This window comes from Ruditapes philippinarum, unplaced genomic scaffold (genome assembly GCF_026571515.1).
Source record: "Ruditapes philippinarum isolate M1 unplaced genomic scaffold, ASM2657151v2 ctg1639_1_1_1_1, whole genome shotgun sequence".
Lineage (NCBI taxonomy): Eukaryota > Metazoa > Mollusca > Bivalvia > Venerida > Veneridae > Ruditapes > Ruditapes philippinarum.
In genome coordinates, this window is record NW_026854004.1 from 123,286 (window position 1) to 142,957 (window position 19,672).

General features: G+C 29.5%; 1 protein-coding gene across 18 annotated transcripts in view; it reads right to left on the reverse strand.

Moving 5' to 3' along the window:
• LOC132738655 (twitchin-like) overlaps window positions 1–19,672 on the reverse strand; it is a 153,108-nt gene that overhangs the window by 90,973 nt on the left and 42,463 nt on the right. For 17 of the 18 annotated variants that reach the window (XM_060726234.1, XM_060726235.1, XM_060726232.1 and 14 more), the window contains 11 exons: window positions 19,146–19,362; window positions 11,456–11,546; window positions 10,922–10,936; window positions 8,641–8,867; window positions 8,307–8,401; window positions 7,750–8,152; window positions 6,810–6,897; window positions 6,437–6,495; window positions 5,523–5,766; window positions 1,450–1,490; window positions 972–1,020 (listed from right to left, as the gene is read on the reverse strand). In XM_060726234.1, the coding sequence (XP_060582217.1) occupies window positions 972–1,020; window positions 1,450–1,490; window positions 5,523–5,766; window positions 6,437–6,495; window positions 6,810–6,897; window positions 7,750–8,152; window positions 8,307–8,401; window positions 8,641–8,867; window positions 10,922–10,936; window positions 11,456–11,546; window positions 19,146–19,362 (1,529 nt within the window). The remainder of the gene's footprint in view (window positions 1–971; window positions 1,021–1,449; window positions 1,491–5,522; window positions 5,767–6,436; window positions 6,496–6,809; window positions 6,898–7,749; window positions 8,153–8,306; window positions 8,402–8,640; window positions 8,868–10,921; window positions 10,937–11,455; window positions 11,547–19,145; window positions 19,363–19,672) is intronic. The other variant, XM_060726222.1, reaches the window with a different exon arrangement.

Here is a 19,672-nt window from a genome sequence, read left to right on the forward strand (position 1 = left end):
AATATCCATTGTACATGTTTATAACCAATGATTTATTTTGATTTCATTATAATAATGTTTTATGAAAACTGCTAAATAAGAATATAACTTCTTGTGAAAATGATGCTTTAAAAAACTAAACTCTAAAGACAGAGGCATTCAAAATATGAACTAAAATAGAGGAAAGAAATAAAGCAAATATAAAAATTAAAGAACAAAGAGACATTATATTGTTCAGCTGATTTGCAAAGGTAATTATTATACGCATTCCTTCACTCATCCAATAAGAGTCAGAATATTTATCTTGTTTATCATATTATTATAACAAAATTGTTATTATAACATAATTATATAACATTATAAGATATGAATTTCATCTAAAAGGAACCAGAACAAACCAGCTGGGAAATATATAGAAATAAATACATGTATATAGAAAATGACTACTCAAACAAACCAAAGGTTCTATACCTAACACCTAGAATGTTCTTGTTCCTAGAATGCATTCTGTAGAAATAAATCTTGCTTCATGCTAAATGGTTTGCTCAATAATTGCTCTTTACAAAATAAAATCAAAATGACTGATAACTGAGAATAAGGGTATACATTTATAGCCATATCTAATTCTTTCCATCCATTGTTACATACTCTAAACTAAAATATAATGCACTTCACTCATATAATATAACATATATATCTGGGATTTATTATAGACCATTGATATGAAAAATTGTCTCTATAATATAAAGCTATAACTTACATGTATTTTAACACAAAACTTTAACACAAAAACTTGGAGTCATGCTCTCCATGATTCATATTGGTTTTTTCCGATTTTAACTTAACTATATATAAGTGAAAATCTGGCTATTTCCCTTATGATTTTTTTTTATTTATTGCAATATCCAAAGGTACATAGTATTGGCGTCAAGTAAATGTAAGTTAGGTAACTCTATTTTAAAGACAATTTAAGTCATGCACAAGTTGTCTACCTTTCTCATCTTGAGGTTTAGATTCTGCTGGTTTAGCTTCTTTCTTTTCCTGGAAAATTAAAATCAGACATAATTTCAAGTTACAATAAAAATCTGTTTAATTAATATTAAAAATTTATATATGCAAATGAGATATTCAGAATAGTTGTCTATTGTTTTCTTGTAGTGTATTATGACAGTGACATATTTGTAAGTATACATCTTGCGGAGTTAAAATTAGGATGCAAGTATAGTCGATGTCTTGTATGTCAGTAGTTATTATATAGTATTCTGGTGGCATATGCTGCACAGGTAACCGTTAGCAAAAGCTTACAAAGGAACTAACTTCACTATGATTTGTTTAGACAGTCCGGTAATTAAACCTGCTGTAAAAAAATAGATAGGTGAAATTACTTATTTATATACATGTATATTCATTCAGACATTAAATTTTCATCATTTTTTTGATATCATAATATATAAATAATGCAAGACTTACAATCTTTTCTTCTGGTTCTGTAACCTTCAACTTGGGTTTTTCTGTAATTAAAACAAAAAGCATTTGCTGAAACACTGTTATTTTGTGGTAATATCACCTTTGCTATTGTTTTACAAATGTGCCATTATAAAAAATTAAATAAAAATTATAATATAAGTAATAAAGTATTTTTCACCTGTGCATGCAGTTTGGAAAATTGCACATAATAATCATATATAGATTTCTTTGAAGAGTAATAAACAATATATAAAAGAATTTGTATTGTCAGCAATATTTCTGTTTTTGTTTTACAGAAATATGAAAGCTTGAGAATCATATAATTCACCTATAGTACTAGTGGTATAATTATACAGTGTTATAACTGTTGCTGTACCTGAGTAGATATATATCAGGACAGGTAAGTACTTCCTGTTGTATCTGATACATACATCAAATACTTCTCCCACCTATACTCCCCCCTCCCCCCATCTTTCAACATTGTATGATATAACCTGCGTTAATATGCGGCAGTTGAACACTAGGTAATATATACTGTAACATGCTGAAACAGTTACCTTTCAAATAAATAAGTTCTAGTAAAATATGACCTATTAAACTATCACCTCAATAAAACAATTTATCTTATTTCATAAAATTTTATACAATATAAGATGTTATAAGATGTTATTTATGTGCATTTTATATCCCTAAATACAATATATTATGAACTTGATAAGGAAAACTTCATGCATTTTAGTGCTGAGAATTCTTAACTGAGATATTTATATAATGACCAATAATAAAATATGTGAAAACATTATATATCTAAAGTGTGACTGTGAAACAAGTTTTTACATCTTAAATTAATTTTTTTTCGTTTTAAATTGATTATAAAGCTTGAGATGCCATTACTTCAACAAATGCTCCCCTTTTTGGGATGCTCCCCTAATTGGGATATGTTTTACATTACACCACTTTTATTTTATATTAGTGTTTATAGTGCATGTATGTTACACGACAGGTGATACAATGTTTAAAGCATTGACATATAACTATAGCAGTGTACACAATACTTTACACGTTGCTGACATATAAATTTACAACACATTTTCTACCAACATAAACAACAAGATGTAACAAGTTAAGTATTTATGTCATTAAAACCTCATTATTTGAGAAGGTTCCATTAGAAGATATAGAAATGGTTTTGAAATAAAGTGAGGTGGTACAAAAAACTTAACCAAGCTCAATACACTTTCTAAGTCAAAAAAGGGCCATAATTCTGTCAAAAACCTTGACAGAGTTATGTACTCTTGTCTGTAGATGGAGGTTATGATGGTGAACAAGTATGGTAAGTTTCAAAGCCATACTTGTAATACTTCTGAAATAAAGTGGGGTGGTACGAAAAACTTAACCAAGGTGTGACGCCAACGCTAACGCTAACGCCGACGCCGACGCCGGGGCGAGTAGGATAGCTCCCCTTTTCATAGAAAAGTCGAGCTAAAAAGTGATAAGAGATAATATTATGAATGTAATCGATCAGATAGAACAGTCTAATGTAAATGTAAAAGTTGATGAAATCTTTAACATTACAAAATAATTTCTGATGAAATTCTGATGAAAATGCAATGCAATAATCAAGGTGTGGTAAAATTGTATGAGTTAAAGAATAGTTTTCTTGCATGTAAGTCTTGATATTGCTTTATTCTGAGAAGTAGGTATAACTGAGAATTGCATTTTTTTGCATAAGTATCTTTTCTATTTGGATTTTCCATTTATTGTGAACAAAAAAACCTAGATACACGTAAGCATTTGAAAAATCTCATTGCAGTAGAGCAATTTGGATATGCAGATATTTTTATGGAAACTTGACAACAATTTTTAGATGTACAGAGGACATTTTACTAACAAACACTATTCTATAACACATGTAAGACACTTTAACTATCTGACACAAGGACAAGTTCACATGTATGCTTTTCTTTCATTAAAAGCCAAGCATTTCATTGGTCAACAACATTTATAATGTTTGCAGCATGCTGGACAATTATTTTGTCTGCATATAAAAAATAATTTGTGTAAGCAATAATAATAATTTTAAATATTAGGTTATATATGGGTCTTAATGACATAGATTTGGAAATGACATTAATGGATTCCAGGGACAACAATATGGAGAATTCGGTTTACAAGGTTGGTTTTATGGCCTGTCTTTCGGGTCTTGTTTAAATGGTAAAATATACAATATTTACAAACATTGAAAGCTTGCAATTAGAGCAACAATGACAAATTGCTAGTTTATATGAAAACCATTTAATTATCATTAATTATGTGAAATGGTCTCCAATTAAACAAGCAGCAATTTTGATATATTCAACAGCTCTATTATATACTTAAAAATGAAATATTGAAATATATTGATGAAATAAAATGCTTATTTTCATTTTCAATATTTTCACTGAATTTTTGCAGTGAAACATATTTTCTGTATTTTCACTGGTGTCTTGCCTGACTACCTTTTACTTAATTCAGCCAATACACAAAATTAAAGGAGAAGTCTTAAGAATTGTAAGGTCAGAAAAGAGAAAAAGTATATAATAAACAGAAAATTCAAGTTTTTTCTATAAATACAGGATTTATTTTCATCTTGTGATATGAAAATATCATATGTCATGGTAGCCACTCGTGAAATATTCATTTTCATACAACTTGATGACAATAAATCCTGTATTTATAGAAAAAACTTGAATATTATTTATGATACAAGATTAATACATTGCTGTGGTGGTTTTATAAACAGTAATGCTGTAACAGTGTGGCTATATGTACATGTATATAGTTGGTGTTATTATGATAAATACTGGTGCCCGGCAACTTTTTGTAATAGACATTATCCGGAACTCGGCAAATATGGGTTTTCCCAGCTAATCTGTAGGTACAAACTAACTTTAACTGTTATAGCTTCACGGTGCACTTGCAATAGTAGTCAACCTGTTTCGCTTATTTCCGAAGCTGTAACTGTAAAAAGTTTGTTTGTACCTACGGATTAGCTGGGAAAACCCCCAAATATTCTCAATTCCAGAGTAAGTCTATTCAGATTCTATCCCTCTATATTGTGCGTTTTACTTTGTTTGTTCTCTTCGAATAATAAATTTTCAGAAACATCCATTATCTTTTTAAATGTAATATTATTCAATAGTACACACTGAAAAAAACAACTCTTCAGCAATTTTTTTACAGACAAACAGACTAGATCAAAACCCAGGCACCAATAAATATCATAATTAAATAGCAGGCCTACATTTTAGTATGATAATATTATACTTCCTTACCCAATTTTTTATCTGTAAAATTATTACACAATATATAGTTGATATAAGAGAGATTTTCAACTGAAAAACACCTGTACATCCATACTGAGATAATTTACCTTCATCAGCAAACAATCACCCTGATTCCCGCCTCAAAGTCAAGGTTTTTACAGGTAAAAAAAATACATCTGACAAACTTCCAAACTATACATTAGAGTTATATCATTTTATAGGTTAATTGATTTATTTTCATCTTATGCTCACTTTAATAGAATCATACGCAATTAGGATAATATGTAACAGAAGAAAAAAAAAACATGAAAAATTCTAGAAAATGTTTAAAATCATAACAGAACATAACATATTGTTATTATGGTTATAAATGTAATCTATTAAAATAAGAAAACTTGACATTCACTACTTTTAAAAGAAGACATCTTTAACAATGTTTGGCTATTCAATGCATACAAAATTCAAAAATCTTTCTTATTAAAACCAAAATGATAAAAAAATGGAAGCAAAATGTGATTATAACTCTTCAATCCTAGTTCCTTTTTTCTGAATAAAATAAAGATGCTAGAATGTTTGATCAAGCTACAATAACCATAATGAAATCTTAAAACAACTTTCTGCAAGTTGTGTTAAAAAAAAGACAAAAAAATAACACATTTTGTTTGGTCAATTGGAATTTCATAATTCAAACAGAAAGTAAGTATCAACCAAACTCTGTATCAAATATTAAAACTAAGCAAAGAACAATGTTATATATACATGTATACGCACCTTTTACAGTAAGAGAAGCTGAGCATGCAGCTTTTCCGTGTTGATTTTTGGCCTCGACAGAGTAACTTCCGGCATCATCTTTAGTAGCAGACGTAATACTGAGTGTAGCTGTGTTGCTGGCAAATGTCACCTTGGCATTTTTGGTACCAGTGAATAGTTTACCTCCCTTAGTCCATTTGATTTGAATAGGATCTGTACCAGTGACCTTGGCCGACATTTCCACATTTTCTCCATCGTCTACTGTCTGTAATGTGGAACAAAATTCTCAAAATCAGAAAAATCAAAAGTTTTTATTAAACCTCAAGATCATTAAAACTAAACAATTCAAAAATTTACATAAAATCCGTTTAATTTCAGAAATTTTTTAATTTTAAGTTGACTGGCACCATTATACCGGAATTATTATTTTTTATACACCGCCAGTACTTATATGTGTTCAGGCAGACTCAAAAATAATTGATACAAGTTACAAAAACTTGTTTCACAACTGATGTTACTTAAATATGTATAAATTTAACATTGACTATAAATTTAATAATGAAAGTATGGTACATTTATACTTAGAGTAAATAATAAACCATCAATATTAATATCAACCAAAACAGCTAGTATTTACTATATTTTTTTCACCAATCTTACAAAGAAGATATTATTAATGAACCCAATGTATCTTGATAAATAAGATCTTCATAAAAAGTCTGTAACATTCAAAACTTCAAATACTAAAATACCTTTCAAGTTAAGAAATAAAATTAGAGTAATATGCCTTCCTGACAATTATCTTATGTATCAAGATGGTTTTATTCCAGACAAAATTTTAAGCAATTTCAAACTTTGAATTACCTTTATTCAATAAACAAAATACCTCTTATAAGATGTTAAATAAACATTTCATTTAGTTAATTTTGTTTTACCTGTGGCGCAAGTTTAGTTGTGAACTTAGGTGGATCCCCTCTTGCTGCAGCTATCAATTCTGTAAAATAATTCAAATATAATTCAATAATATGTTTACTGATCATTACAAGAATAATCTGAAAGAATTTCATAATTACCTATAAATTCTGAACAAGGTAGGTAACACCCCTATAGAATATTGGAAACAAAGCAATTAACCAAAATTGCAAACTTGGGATTACAACTGGATTTTAGCTACTATTTGAGCTAAGAGTTCATTCTGTATCTGAAACTATTGTTACAAGCTGAACAAAAATAATAGTTTCATTTACCATTCTTAGAATCATATAACAATGAATTAAAGTAAAATTAAAGCTTTACATTATACTTTACCTTTGATGTTTATTTTGGTTTCAGCATCTAATGTTCCATTTGGTGTTTTAACAGCTGTCTTGTACAATCCAGAGTCTTTGTCACTTGGCTGAAGAAATAATAAAGATTCTAAAATAGTAACTATCCAAATATTGGTTTCCAGCAATTTGACCAATATGAATACAAAAGTCAATAAAATTGATAAATATGTCAGCAGCATTTTTAGTACAATTTCTAGGTGAATCAACTCTGAATATATCAAAGAGTTAAAAAACATTTCAGAGGCAGATAATTCAAAAAGTAGAGTGGTGACACAAAACTTTTTGTTTTTATCAATTTGTTTCTATTACATTTCTCTTAAACAGAGCATTAGTATAAGATAGTAAGTCATCTGTGCTAGAATAATTTTTTTTGCCTCCTTACTCTCAGAACCGTATACATGAAAGTAACTAGGCATTGATAAATTTGATACCATAAATATATCCAGTTATTAAAGAGGCAATGAAATTTTGATTATTTAATGTCAATTAGCATCATGGGGTTCAGAAATGCATATATAATATTGTAAAGTGTAAGTCTTCCCTTACTATGAGCTATTTAACGCAGCCAATTGTATTTAACTCCATTCAAACTTTGTTTTCCTGGTTTTTATGCACATTATAACATATTTTTGATCAAATCAGCGGTATATCAATGCAACTAGCTTTCCCAGGTAATTAAACAGTCATCACCAATTTCCTCGCAAGTAACCAACTACCAACTCACATGATTTCTGAGTCAGCAGTGAGAGACAAATGTCCATAAGACTCAATGTTCAAGGGCAGTTGTCACTGAGAAATTGTGCCCGGCCTAGGATCGTACTAACAACCCCTGAATAACTGATGCTTTCCCTATTTAGCTAAGACAGCAGACGCCATTTAAACAAGTGCAGAGGAAAAGAAAAACTGAAATAAAAACTTACAGATTTACATTCCAGTAATATAGTAAACTCTTCTTTATCTGTCTTGCTAGGTTGTACGTTCAGAAAATATCTCCCTCCACTTTTAAGTGGTATTCCACCAAATGACCATAGGGCAGTGGGTTTCACGGCTGATTTTATTACAAATCTAATAGTCAACAATTGTCCATTATTTTCAAGTTTAACAATTGGTTTATCTTTGAGAACAGGTGCAGCACCAGCTGGCTTTTCTTCTTTCTTCTCAGCAGGTTTTTCTGCTGGCTTTTCTTCTTTTTTCTCGACTGGTTTTTCTGCTGGCTTTTCTTCTTTTTTCTCGACTGGTTTTTCTGCCGGCTTTTCTTCTTTTTTCTCAGCCAGTTTTTCAATTTGAGTTTCTTCTTTCTTTTCTTCTGGTTTAGGTTTAGCACTACAATTTACAGAAAGGAATTTACATTAATATATTTATGTTTAAAAACCTCTGTTATAATTTTCAAAAAGTTTAAATATCAAATAGAAAATTGTTCTGTTATGCTCATAATTATACTACTGAAAAAAGTTAGTAAACAAGACACGTTCCTTACCCAGCATCAAGATTTATAGTAATGCTAGCTGTTCCTTCTCCACTGTCATTCTTAGCAATAACTTTATATACACCACCATCTGCTTTTGTGAAATTCTATCAATATAAAAATATATCAAATATTATTGAAATATCGCATGTTTAATGGCAGCGAAACCTTGCACACTTCGACATGGAAAACTACTGTCTCTTACCATTAATTAAAGTTGATTGATACAATAAGTTGTCATTTCACTTGTCCTATAATTGTTATTCTTGATTTCTGACACATTCGACCTAGGCTCATATGATATAAAGTGACAATAACTGTAATATATTTTATATCAAGAACTTACAAGAATATCTAGATTGATGACATATTCTTCGCCAGTTCCTGACATTCGAGATTTGACTCTATTTGTTTCTGTAAGAGGTTGATTATCTTTGAACCAGGAAAGGTTGGGTTTCGGGCTGGCAGTACATTTGCACTCAATCAAAAGGTTCTTGCCAGCACCCTCCTGGGTGACTTTGGGCTTCTCCTTGAACACAGGTGGTTTGCCTGATGTCTTTCCAGCCTGGGCTCCTGTAAAACATCATCATTTATATTAAACATTGTGTAAGTTCAATAAAACTGTGTGCTCATCATGACCCATTAATAAATCTTATTCAGTAAATGAAAATGACTTTTAAGAAAGAAAAATTTGTCAGAAACACATAAAAAAAATCTTGAAAACTGGAGAGGTTTGAAAAAAAAGTAAAACATGCAAAATTTAAGATATCAAAAAAGAAATGTGTATAATAAAATATTAAAGGTGGTTTTTAGAGCTTGCATAATATAATTATATTATTGTATATAGATATAGGTAAAATAAAAGAGATTAAAGAAAATAAATATACAATACACATACCAAAGTGAAAACAGGTCAATAAAAATGACAAAGCAAGAGGAAATAAAAGAATAAGTTATGGAAAAAGGTGTGGGTAAATGAAAAAAATTGGCAAAGTGTGGTTAAAAAAATTAATTCAAATATGAACACAAAATCATAGAAAACAAAAATGAACTGCCAGGACAAAGTAAAGATAAAAAAAAAACTGTTGGCATTGTGACACTAAATAAAAGGTAAAGAAAACAGCAAACCAAATAAGCGAAACTTAAGTTGTTGTTTTCAACCAAATATGAAGGAAAACAAAGTTAAAGGAGCAAAAAATGAAATAATGAAAAATCAAATAATCGATTTGACTTCGGACATAACTAAATACTAAAATATCTCGATGATATAGAAATGATGAACTATTCTTATACACTTGTATTTTTATAATTTATATACATCTGGCATCATATCAAAGTAATTAATTCCTTTCACAACATGTTCAGGGTGGTCTCCTTTTCCTAGACTTTGAGTATTTAATTACCAGTCCTTGGATTATAAATTAATATTTTAAATGAAACACCCATAGGGCTGATTTTAATCATATGACTTTTATTACAGAAGATCCGAAACATATTTCTAGCATGCCTATTATTCCTATCTCTTATGTTCCTTATAATTCAAAATTAATGAAATACATGTAGTACAGAATCATGAGAAAAACAAAAAATATAATAAAATAATTAAATAAGATGTTAATTACAGTAACTTAAAATCATTGTAGGCTATGAAACTAAAATTTGAATTCTTCATTATTACGGAAGCAGTGTGCCTCAAATAATTCAGAATAAGTTTCAAAGTATAAGAAAGTGAGAGAAATAAACAAAAAACAAAATACACTTACAAGTAATACTTGTTCATAACATAATTTTACTACATAAAGCTATTTCTTTTAAGTTCTTTCAGAAATGATATGCAAGTAAAAAAATAAAATAATTCATAAAAGTGAGCAGTCAACTATATGTTTTTATTGTTTTATATGGTTATCATATGAGTAAGCGTGAGGTACAGGTTTGCTGTGACATGTTCAATGCTACACATACATGTATATATACATGTTTATACATATATAAAGTGATCATAACTACACTGCAGTGTGTGATCATAATTCTGACTTCTGAGTAGCTGAATAAAACATTTTCAAATTGGAAGCTGTAAGCATCAAAAATCAGAAATACGCAGCTTTTCCATCTCATCTGTCATTCTTTATCTTCCTTACAGAGTTGTCTCCCCTGAAATCATGTCCCCCATTTGCATTCTTTAAAATTCTGGGGCTTTTATTTTAATAATTTTAAGTGCTTTACACATTTAGATAAAAAATTTGGGATATTTAAAAAAAACTTGTTAAAGTTGTTGTTTTATTCAATATTTTATCAAAGCATACAATAAGGCAGTAGCCTTAATCAGAGAGAGAAAGTATATGTAAAGGGCAACAACTCTGTAAGGAGCTTGTAAGTTGGTATTACTCTATATATGACTTATTATATGAATTCATTAGTATTTCACCTCATTTTTAAGTCTTTACAGATATCACACAACATGATATAATTTATATCTCAAAAATCATGTACATGAATTGTGATAAATGAAATATATAACATGTTTATAATTATTGTTTCTATTTTCATTCTCAGATTTGTAGATGTACATGTAATTTGAAATTGACCAATGAAAAGTCATATAATAACCATATTGTCAATGTCCTTACCTGGTTTGGCCTTAGCTGCAAGATTACTGAAAACTTAACTTTCATGCAAAAAATGAGCACACTGAATGGAAATAAGTATCTCCATTCATATGTTTTAAATATGAATATTAGTGTTCATAACTGCCTGACTATCAGATCATCCTGATAGAAAATCAACTTAATCAACAAATCATGAAATGGCATGAAAAATGTACTTTTGGTTCCGTGTATCAATCTCAGATTGTAAACCAGTCTGACATTCCAATATTGATTTTGATAGGTTTTATATTACAGAAAAGATTTGAATTTAACCAACAGCAGAAAGTAGTCTCCAATCACACATTGGGCCTAATTTAGGACAGTAGTGTGAAGATAAGTGCCCTTTTGTGCAACCTTGGCAACAAAACTGAAAGATCTTGCCAATATCTAGCAACTTGCAAGCTTATATTGACTTTTACTTGAGGTTCAACTGAAATGTTAAGATATGTCATTGGCAATGTAAGAAATTCAAGAAAAGTGTTTTTTTCCAGACATTTTGTAATAAGAAGTTTTTACCTGAGAAGTTAAGGGTGATGTTAGCGTTAGATTCTCCATTTTCATTGGTTGCTGTACATTTATATGCCCCTCCATCTTCTGGTTTAGGGTCCTGAAATCATAAACACAAAATAATCAATATATGGAGGTAGAATATAAAATAACTACATAAAATATCTATAAGGTAGAATAAAAAAATTACTACATAAATATTACAACTTTTAAACTGACTTAGATATTGTACATGGAATTAAAAACTGAATTTTGTATATTAAAAACTGAAGATTTTTTTTAAAGAAAGATTTTTTCCACAAATAAAAGATAATTAACGTATCAATAAATTTAGACAAGATAAAATAATTTCTTAAGTGTCTCCTAATGATAAGTATTAATATTACATTATTTTATACAAAGTAAACTCACTTCATAAGTTTCATAAATTACTGGAAGAAATTTCAACATTTTTGTTGGCGTACTTCAACTGGCTTATCTTCAATTATTTACTTATTGTGACATTTATAAGGATTTTCCAATTTGCAACACTTCTATTATATGCCATAGTATGACATATGATTTCAATATTTTATCAAATGGGAAGAAGTCATTAATTTTGATGCACTTGTATATCCAATTAAGGTCAATTATAACAGCAAATCTGGAATTCCCTTAATACTACATGATTGTATATGGTTATCACATTTTATCCAGTGTGTTACATTAATTCTCATTATCATTGATAATAAATAAATCTCAGTATAGCCACACAGTTTTTTAACAACTCCTGTATTTTTTACTGAGAACTCTTTTAAATAAGCAAAATCACATCACCTTAAACACACATTATTTTGCTCTCTTTTTTTTAGGAAGTCAAAAACACATAATCACCATTATTTCAACACATGTATAAAATTTTACAAACTATTCCAAATTAATCTCATTAAAAAGAAAATCCATTTTTTTACACTAATATTTTAACACATTGGACAAGCCAAAATCAGCAACTATTTTATATTCTCACTATCTCCTATATCCATGATAACCCCTCACATCACCTGCTTCTAGAAATAACTGATACATCTAACTCTCAATTTCCATCAAGGTGCTTGATTAAATTAATAGGTGAAGCTTAGTAAGGTAGAGTAAACCAAACATACATATTTCACATTCTCCGTATAATCACATTTTTATTTTCATTCAAAAAAATTTTTTTTTTAACTTCTTAATATTACTACATCTTCAGAATGCTGAGATTCGTTTACAGCACTGTCTGATATGGTCTGTTGGCTTTTTATATTATCATGCCCCCTCTCTTATACAAAGGAGAGAATCAAAATATATCAGTTAAGAATGTAAATTACATGTGTAAATCAAAAACAAAGACCAAAACGTTTCCAAAAATTGAGAGTAAGTCAGTTAGATTACATGAAATGTGAGGCTGGTGCCAAGTTTTTTTACAAAAGCTATCTGCAAGAGCATCTGACTAATTGGATCCTCTGTTATTACAGGCTATCTCTAATCATATCTTGTACATTTATCTTGATGCCAGGTACCAGTATTGTTCCTTTGGTCTGCAATTGTTTTTGTTCAGGCCTGCACTCTGTTTTTGATGCATTATTGAACAGGAATTGATTCAAAGCAAACCGGCTTATGTAATCAGCTGGATGTAGAAGAGGAAATGCACTTTTATGTTGCATTATGGGATATAAATCAAAGAACCAGTTTAACCAATATGCCTTCAGGTTTAAAGCTTTATCATTGAACAATCATATCCCAGACAAGCTGGATTTGACTTAAAGAACAAAAGATGATATCATTGTTATTATACAAAAATAAGAAAAAGAGATGGAAATGCAGCTTTCTTTGAAAAACATTTTTCAAAAAACTTGTTTTAGCCATTGGCATCAGATAGAGGTGAGTGTATTGCAATACTCCATGTTTACAGTACTATATCTTTACCATCTTAACTTATTTCATAATATATAATAAACCATAAAGCAAAGAATATCTTTTATTCATAATGTTTCATGCACCTGTACTCTCTTTGCAAAGAGTTGGCCTAAATTTTAATGCTTATCAAAGTTGCTCAAAGACCTTGTTATAGAAATGTTGGCAAGTTTTGCTTTATTCAATATTCTAGAAAAATAAAAATCCAATTAGTTTATCCCAAGAACTGATATCGTATCTACAACTACTTTAATTATTACTTTACCATAACTTTATTGATGAGTTGCCCCATATTTATCAGGTGATAGCAGCCATCATAAAGCAATTAAGCCACAGACAAATTGTTGGCAAAATCAGGAGAAGTGACCATAAAGACTGTACTACACAAATTCATTCCACATTACATCAAGTGTTTTAATATTTCAATTATTTCTATGACCTGAGCTTGAGATATTAACCTGAAAATTGTTGCCAAGCAATGTATGAAGTATGATAATTAAGATTAACTGATCTAGATTTTACCTTAGAAATTATATAAAATATGTTACCAGTCCACCTTTAAACCATTAGAACTTAATGGAGAGAATTATGAGAATTACTGTAACTCAATTACATTTTTACCATAACTTGTTACTTACAGTAATATAATGATCTAACATTGAACTTTCTAATGAATTTATCCTTCATGTACTTTTACAGATGGTAACAAATTTGAATTAATTTTGTTAACCAGTAAAAGGATTTAAGAGTCTACAGACAATGGCACCAGATGAGACCAAGGTATAATATCATAATTACTGTACCCTGTGTTAATACCAATGGAGCAGAAGTACTACTGGGTCACTTTAACCCTGCTAAATTATAGGCATTTTTTTTTTTAATTTGCAAGATAATTTATTATTATTAATAATTCATTCTAGGTTTGACTCTCATTAAAAGAAAAGAGAAAACGTCATGTTGTCAAAAATTTGTAAGAGGAAATAGATCACTTAAATAAGTCACATATTTAAAGATTGTATAGATCAGTTAAATAAATAGTTGGTAATGAAATTATTGTTTCTTTATAATAAGTTGATATAAGTGTTAACCTTTAGAAGTTTGTTAGAAGCATTTGCAAGAGCTAAAGCATTTTTCAACCCAATTCTGATTAATGTATAATTATATAATGATAAATTCCCTTAACATTATATATTAAATCTATGCCTTTTTCAATCCATTTTTTATTTTCTATAAATAATTATGATAGAACATTAAGTTTGATTTAGTATCTTACATACATGTATGGTTTTCGAAATGTATGTGAAGGAAAAAACGATTTTGAAAAAGTAAAATAATTTTTTATATAAATATCTTATGAAGAACAGAGATAAACTTTTAATTTAGATAATCATCAGTTAAAATGCAAACCACTATGAAACAAAGATCTGTAATCAGCCCTATTACTGAAGTTGAATAACCCTTATAATATAAGAACTATCACCTGAAATACAATGATATATACTATACAAGAGAGCAGTTGAATGACCGTTATACACTGTATATATAATAAAAAATTTGGGGAAAAAAACAGGGCTATCATGACTTCTTCTTTCTAAACATTTCCAAGTAAATAAGGCCAATGACATAAAAAACATCTTTATCCAACCTGTGTTGAATTCTTCTCATCTTGACATAAGTGTTTACAAGAAAGGTGAATGGTACTTTAACATGTGTTTTCCATGTAATAACCACCTGATATAAGTAATTATGCTCCAAATATATAAAAACATCTTGGTCAGATGATTTTACAGAGTAACAAAAAAATAAATGTAGTACGGGAGTACAGATTATAAGAGAATCTTTACACTTGCTGCCTTTACAGAAAAGAACATTCTGCCCGAGGGTAACGGTGGTAATGAGGGTAACATAACGATAGTAACTGTGGTAATGATAGTAACTGTGGTAATGATAGTAAATGTGGTAATATGGGTAACTGTGGTAATGAGGGTAACTTTGGTAACAATGGCAACTGCAGTAACAAGGCTCAAGTTACTGTAACTTGCAACTTGTTTCAAGATATCAAATTAAGCATGTTACAATGGCATGAACAAAATAAAAACTCAACAATAGAATATGACATGATAAAACATTTAGTGAAATATTTTAATGGAACCATGGTCAAAATTTAGTTTTACTACGAAGGCCACACACAGTCACATGAAGTTGATAAGAATTAATTTTTTGGTCAATAACCTATATTATGACCATACAAATGAATCTTGATGAGTGCCGTGCCCAATTTCAGGTAAAAAGTCAAAGTTTAATGTTGTTTTTTAATTTAAATTTGCTCTTTTTAATCTGAAAATGTGCAGTTAACTATTATCTAGCACTTAGAAAAGTGGAGCACCGTGAAAGTGTGACTGTTCCTCAAACAACCCATATTCAGAAACAGACTGCAGCAATGGATTACGCAAGTATCAATCTAAACTAATTATCCCTGCCCTGGTTTTCTCTGGTTTGTACTGACAGAATAGTGTCTACCCTCCACCCTTTTAGCCACCTGGAAATAACTATATCATTTGTAGTAGCAATTTGTAACTTACATAACTCAACAAGCCATTTTGGAAGGTAAAAAATGTTATCCTGGCAAAAATTAGCCAAGAAAGATGGGAGTAATTATTTCTGGAATGCAATTTACATCAAAACACCCCCATTATTTCTGAAAGTGTGAATGAAACTTGGAATAAACTGCCAAGTGATTTTACTATTTTAAATCTCAAACACTCCAAAATAGTCTTATGTATAGACTTTATCACTAAGAAATCTAATAAATTCAACGAAATGCCAAACATTTCAATAAACTCAGTAAGAACCTATTTACCTTTGTTTTTGTTATTGTTTTTTTGGATTGTTTTTTGCTTTTACTTCTGTTTTAATTATGTTAAAACCATAAAACTATGTTTTGTATATTTGTTTGCTGAAGGCAAACTTTAATAAGTAAACTTAACTGTTTTTATTAATTAATTACGTAGACATTAATGAAATTTTATTGTAATTAAACCCAATATGCCAATCTGAAATCACTTATACTAAATACAAAATATAATTATTACATAATGAAACTGTTGAAAAGATGAATCATATTGAACTTAATGTAATAGTAAAAAACTAGATATTAACTAGCTGAATTTCTTAATTGGACCTCAGCCCAGCTTCCATTTTTGGGAATAACCATGACAAATATGAAGATTTCAAAATCAAAATTAAAAGTTAATTAGTCAGTAGAGTGAAGCCTGGTCCGACTACACTGATGTTAAAGCTGACCTGCAGTTCTATACTGGTTACTTTCAGTTCATACAAGGTAAACATGTGAAAATGTTGATGTTAAAGCTATAATCATAACAATTTTAACAATAGCATGAATAAGTGAAGTAATTTTTTTCCTTTAAAGGCACGTTATGCCTCTAATTTTTTATTCTTTAGAAAGGTCAAATAAGTGTTTAACAATGCTTTAATATATCATTATTCATGTTGGCTTAAGCAAGTTCAATGCCATCCTTGAATCAAAGTACTGAAAGTATTGATGAAAGGTGAATTTTGCAAGATTATTTATTATTACTTTTTATTTTTACCATTAAATCCTCACTTGAAAGATCATTTCCTAAGGGTAAAATCGGTTATATAAAATTCTTTAATGGTCAATCTGACCGAACTCTCAGTTACTCACTTTGTCATGCTATATGCTACTGTACTGATCAGAGGTGTGCCTTTTCATGCGAAAAAAATGATGTCTTTTAATATTGTTATGAAACGCCAAAAATCTTCAAATAGTATATAATTATATTTTTTTGGTTTTTGTTCTGATTCACCTAAGTGGTAGCTAACTGTTTTGTTATGCTTCATTGATATTGCTGTTGCTGGCATATGCAAGATGAAATGATGACATGTGGAGGCAATTTATCACCTTCCTAAAACTAAACATTATACATAGATAGATAACAAATTACTAAACATTCATATCATAAAATATTTTGAACGTAATTTAAAAGATACATGTTCCAAGCTTACAGAGTTTATACCACTCACAATTCAACTCAGGCTGTTTAGTTCATTTAAAATAAAAGTTTAAGTGGTTATATTTTCAAGTACCTGGTTTTATAATTATAGAGGGGCAAGGATTTTTGGCATCTCTTGATGAAATAAACGCTTCATTTAAACTGCAACAGAAACTGTCAGACTAAAAATAGAGCCAGCCTATCATTGTAGCACTTCACATGTCATATTACACTATCAGACACGGGTGCACGCAGATAGCGCCAAGTAAAGTTACTGTTCACGTGCACTAAAATACAATATACCTTCTCTCTCGTGCGCTTTCTCTCTCTCATGCTCTCAGATCATAAAAACCAGGTAAGTCAAAACTCTCATATCATTCATTTGAATTTAAACAAAGAAATATCAAAATATGTATCATCATCCGAGAGTCTGTTTTAAAGGCCTACGTTACAATCGCCACTGCGTGTTGTCGTAATAAAACTTTCAAATTCTTTGAAATAAAAAACATGTAAATCTAATTTACAAAATCTCTCAATGGAACTTCAATGGTTTTTTTTACTGTTGAATTTCATTACAGCTGATAAAATAAAAAATTCTGACAAATTTTATTTTAGCTAACAAGATTTAAAACAATTATTTGAAGTATCTACCAGGTCTAAATCAGTATGTTTATTTTTGGCACAAAAAATGAGAGAGAACGAAAATAACATAAAGTTTAAAAAAAAAATGTTATTTTAAGTTTTAAATAAAGAATGAATTTAAATTCTAGCCAACTTAATCTTATTGGCCATCAAGGTGCTCTGAATAAAATCCAATTTATAAATAAAACAGAAATGTTCATATGTTTAAATCTTAACTACAGCACTAGTGAATTTCAGAAATTTGAAGAATGCAATTATTATAAACTTTTTAACAGAACTAAATATATTTCAGTTATTTGATAGAATTAACAAATTACTACTTTAAAACTTTATTTACATTTATGAAATACTTTCTATTGTAAAAACCAATATTTTATTTACATTTATGAAATATTTACAACAATTTTAATCTAGTATAAATTACTTAGATAACAGCAACTTGCCAACATTTCTACATCATTTTGTTTTGTGATTGTTCCAGTGAGCTATAAACATTAATTTAAAGTCACCACCGGAAACCCATACCAGCCACTCACTCTTACATAGTAATTTCTTATTTTTCAAGGACAGTGAAACTAATGTAGAAAATACTCCATTCCTGAAGGAACAAATGGTTCTTTGAAATTCAAGGTGTGAAGTACCATTACCCACCATTTCATTATTTAAAGAACTGTTTTTTATATTTGTAGTTTGTGTTACAACATAAACACTGTGCTTCTTATTAATCACATTTGTCATTTAGGTCTTTTAAAGTTTGATTATGAAACAATTTTAAGAACTTTTACCAGCCACTATCAACATCTTATTCCTTATCATCAGTGGTGAATCCATGTCATCTTTGTCAAGAAAATATATGACTGGTACCATTTATACATCTTTACAATGACACTGCTGGGAATCTAGACTGCTTCCACTCCAGGCAACGTTCAACCACTAGGCTATCAAAGTGGTATCAAAATTTTCAAAGTAAACTGCTAGAAATACTCACCAACTTATTAAGAAATGAGGAAACTGGATTAAAAAAGTTTTGTCTATATTTAAAACAGACTATTTGTGACATGACTTTATATAAGAAAGCCCCAGTATCTTACCTTGATTTGTAGTATAGCAGTAAAACCCTCGGGTGTTTTAGCATCACTCTCTAGTTTGATGTTGTAGCGTCCTCCCTGTGACAGCTCCTGAGTTTCACGGAACCATTTGATTTGTGGCGCGGGTTTAGCTTCAAGGATACACGTCATAACTAGCTGGTTCGCCTGCTGCTTTATCGTTGGTTTCTGAAGGAAGTGAGGAGCTTTTCCTGTTGGTACCCTGTAAACAAAAACAATGGTTAAAATAAGTTATTGCTGGTTCCTGGTAAAATGTTAACAAATACATGAAGGACAATGTTCTTGTTGGTGTTGTTTAATCCGAAAGAAAACATTGGTGAAAATAATATATATGAATATCTTATTATGACCTTGTACAGAGTCACACCCATCTCTATATTGATACCATTCTGGCAAATGCAAGATAAAGATTAAAGGTGATTCCTCAAATTTAAAAAAAATTTACATTGAATTCAACAGGAAAACAGAATGGTGTCCTAAGTTGAAGATTCCTCTGCAAGTGGTCATCATAT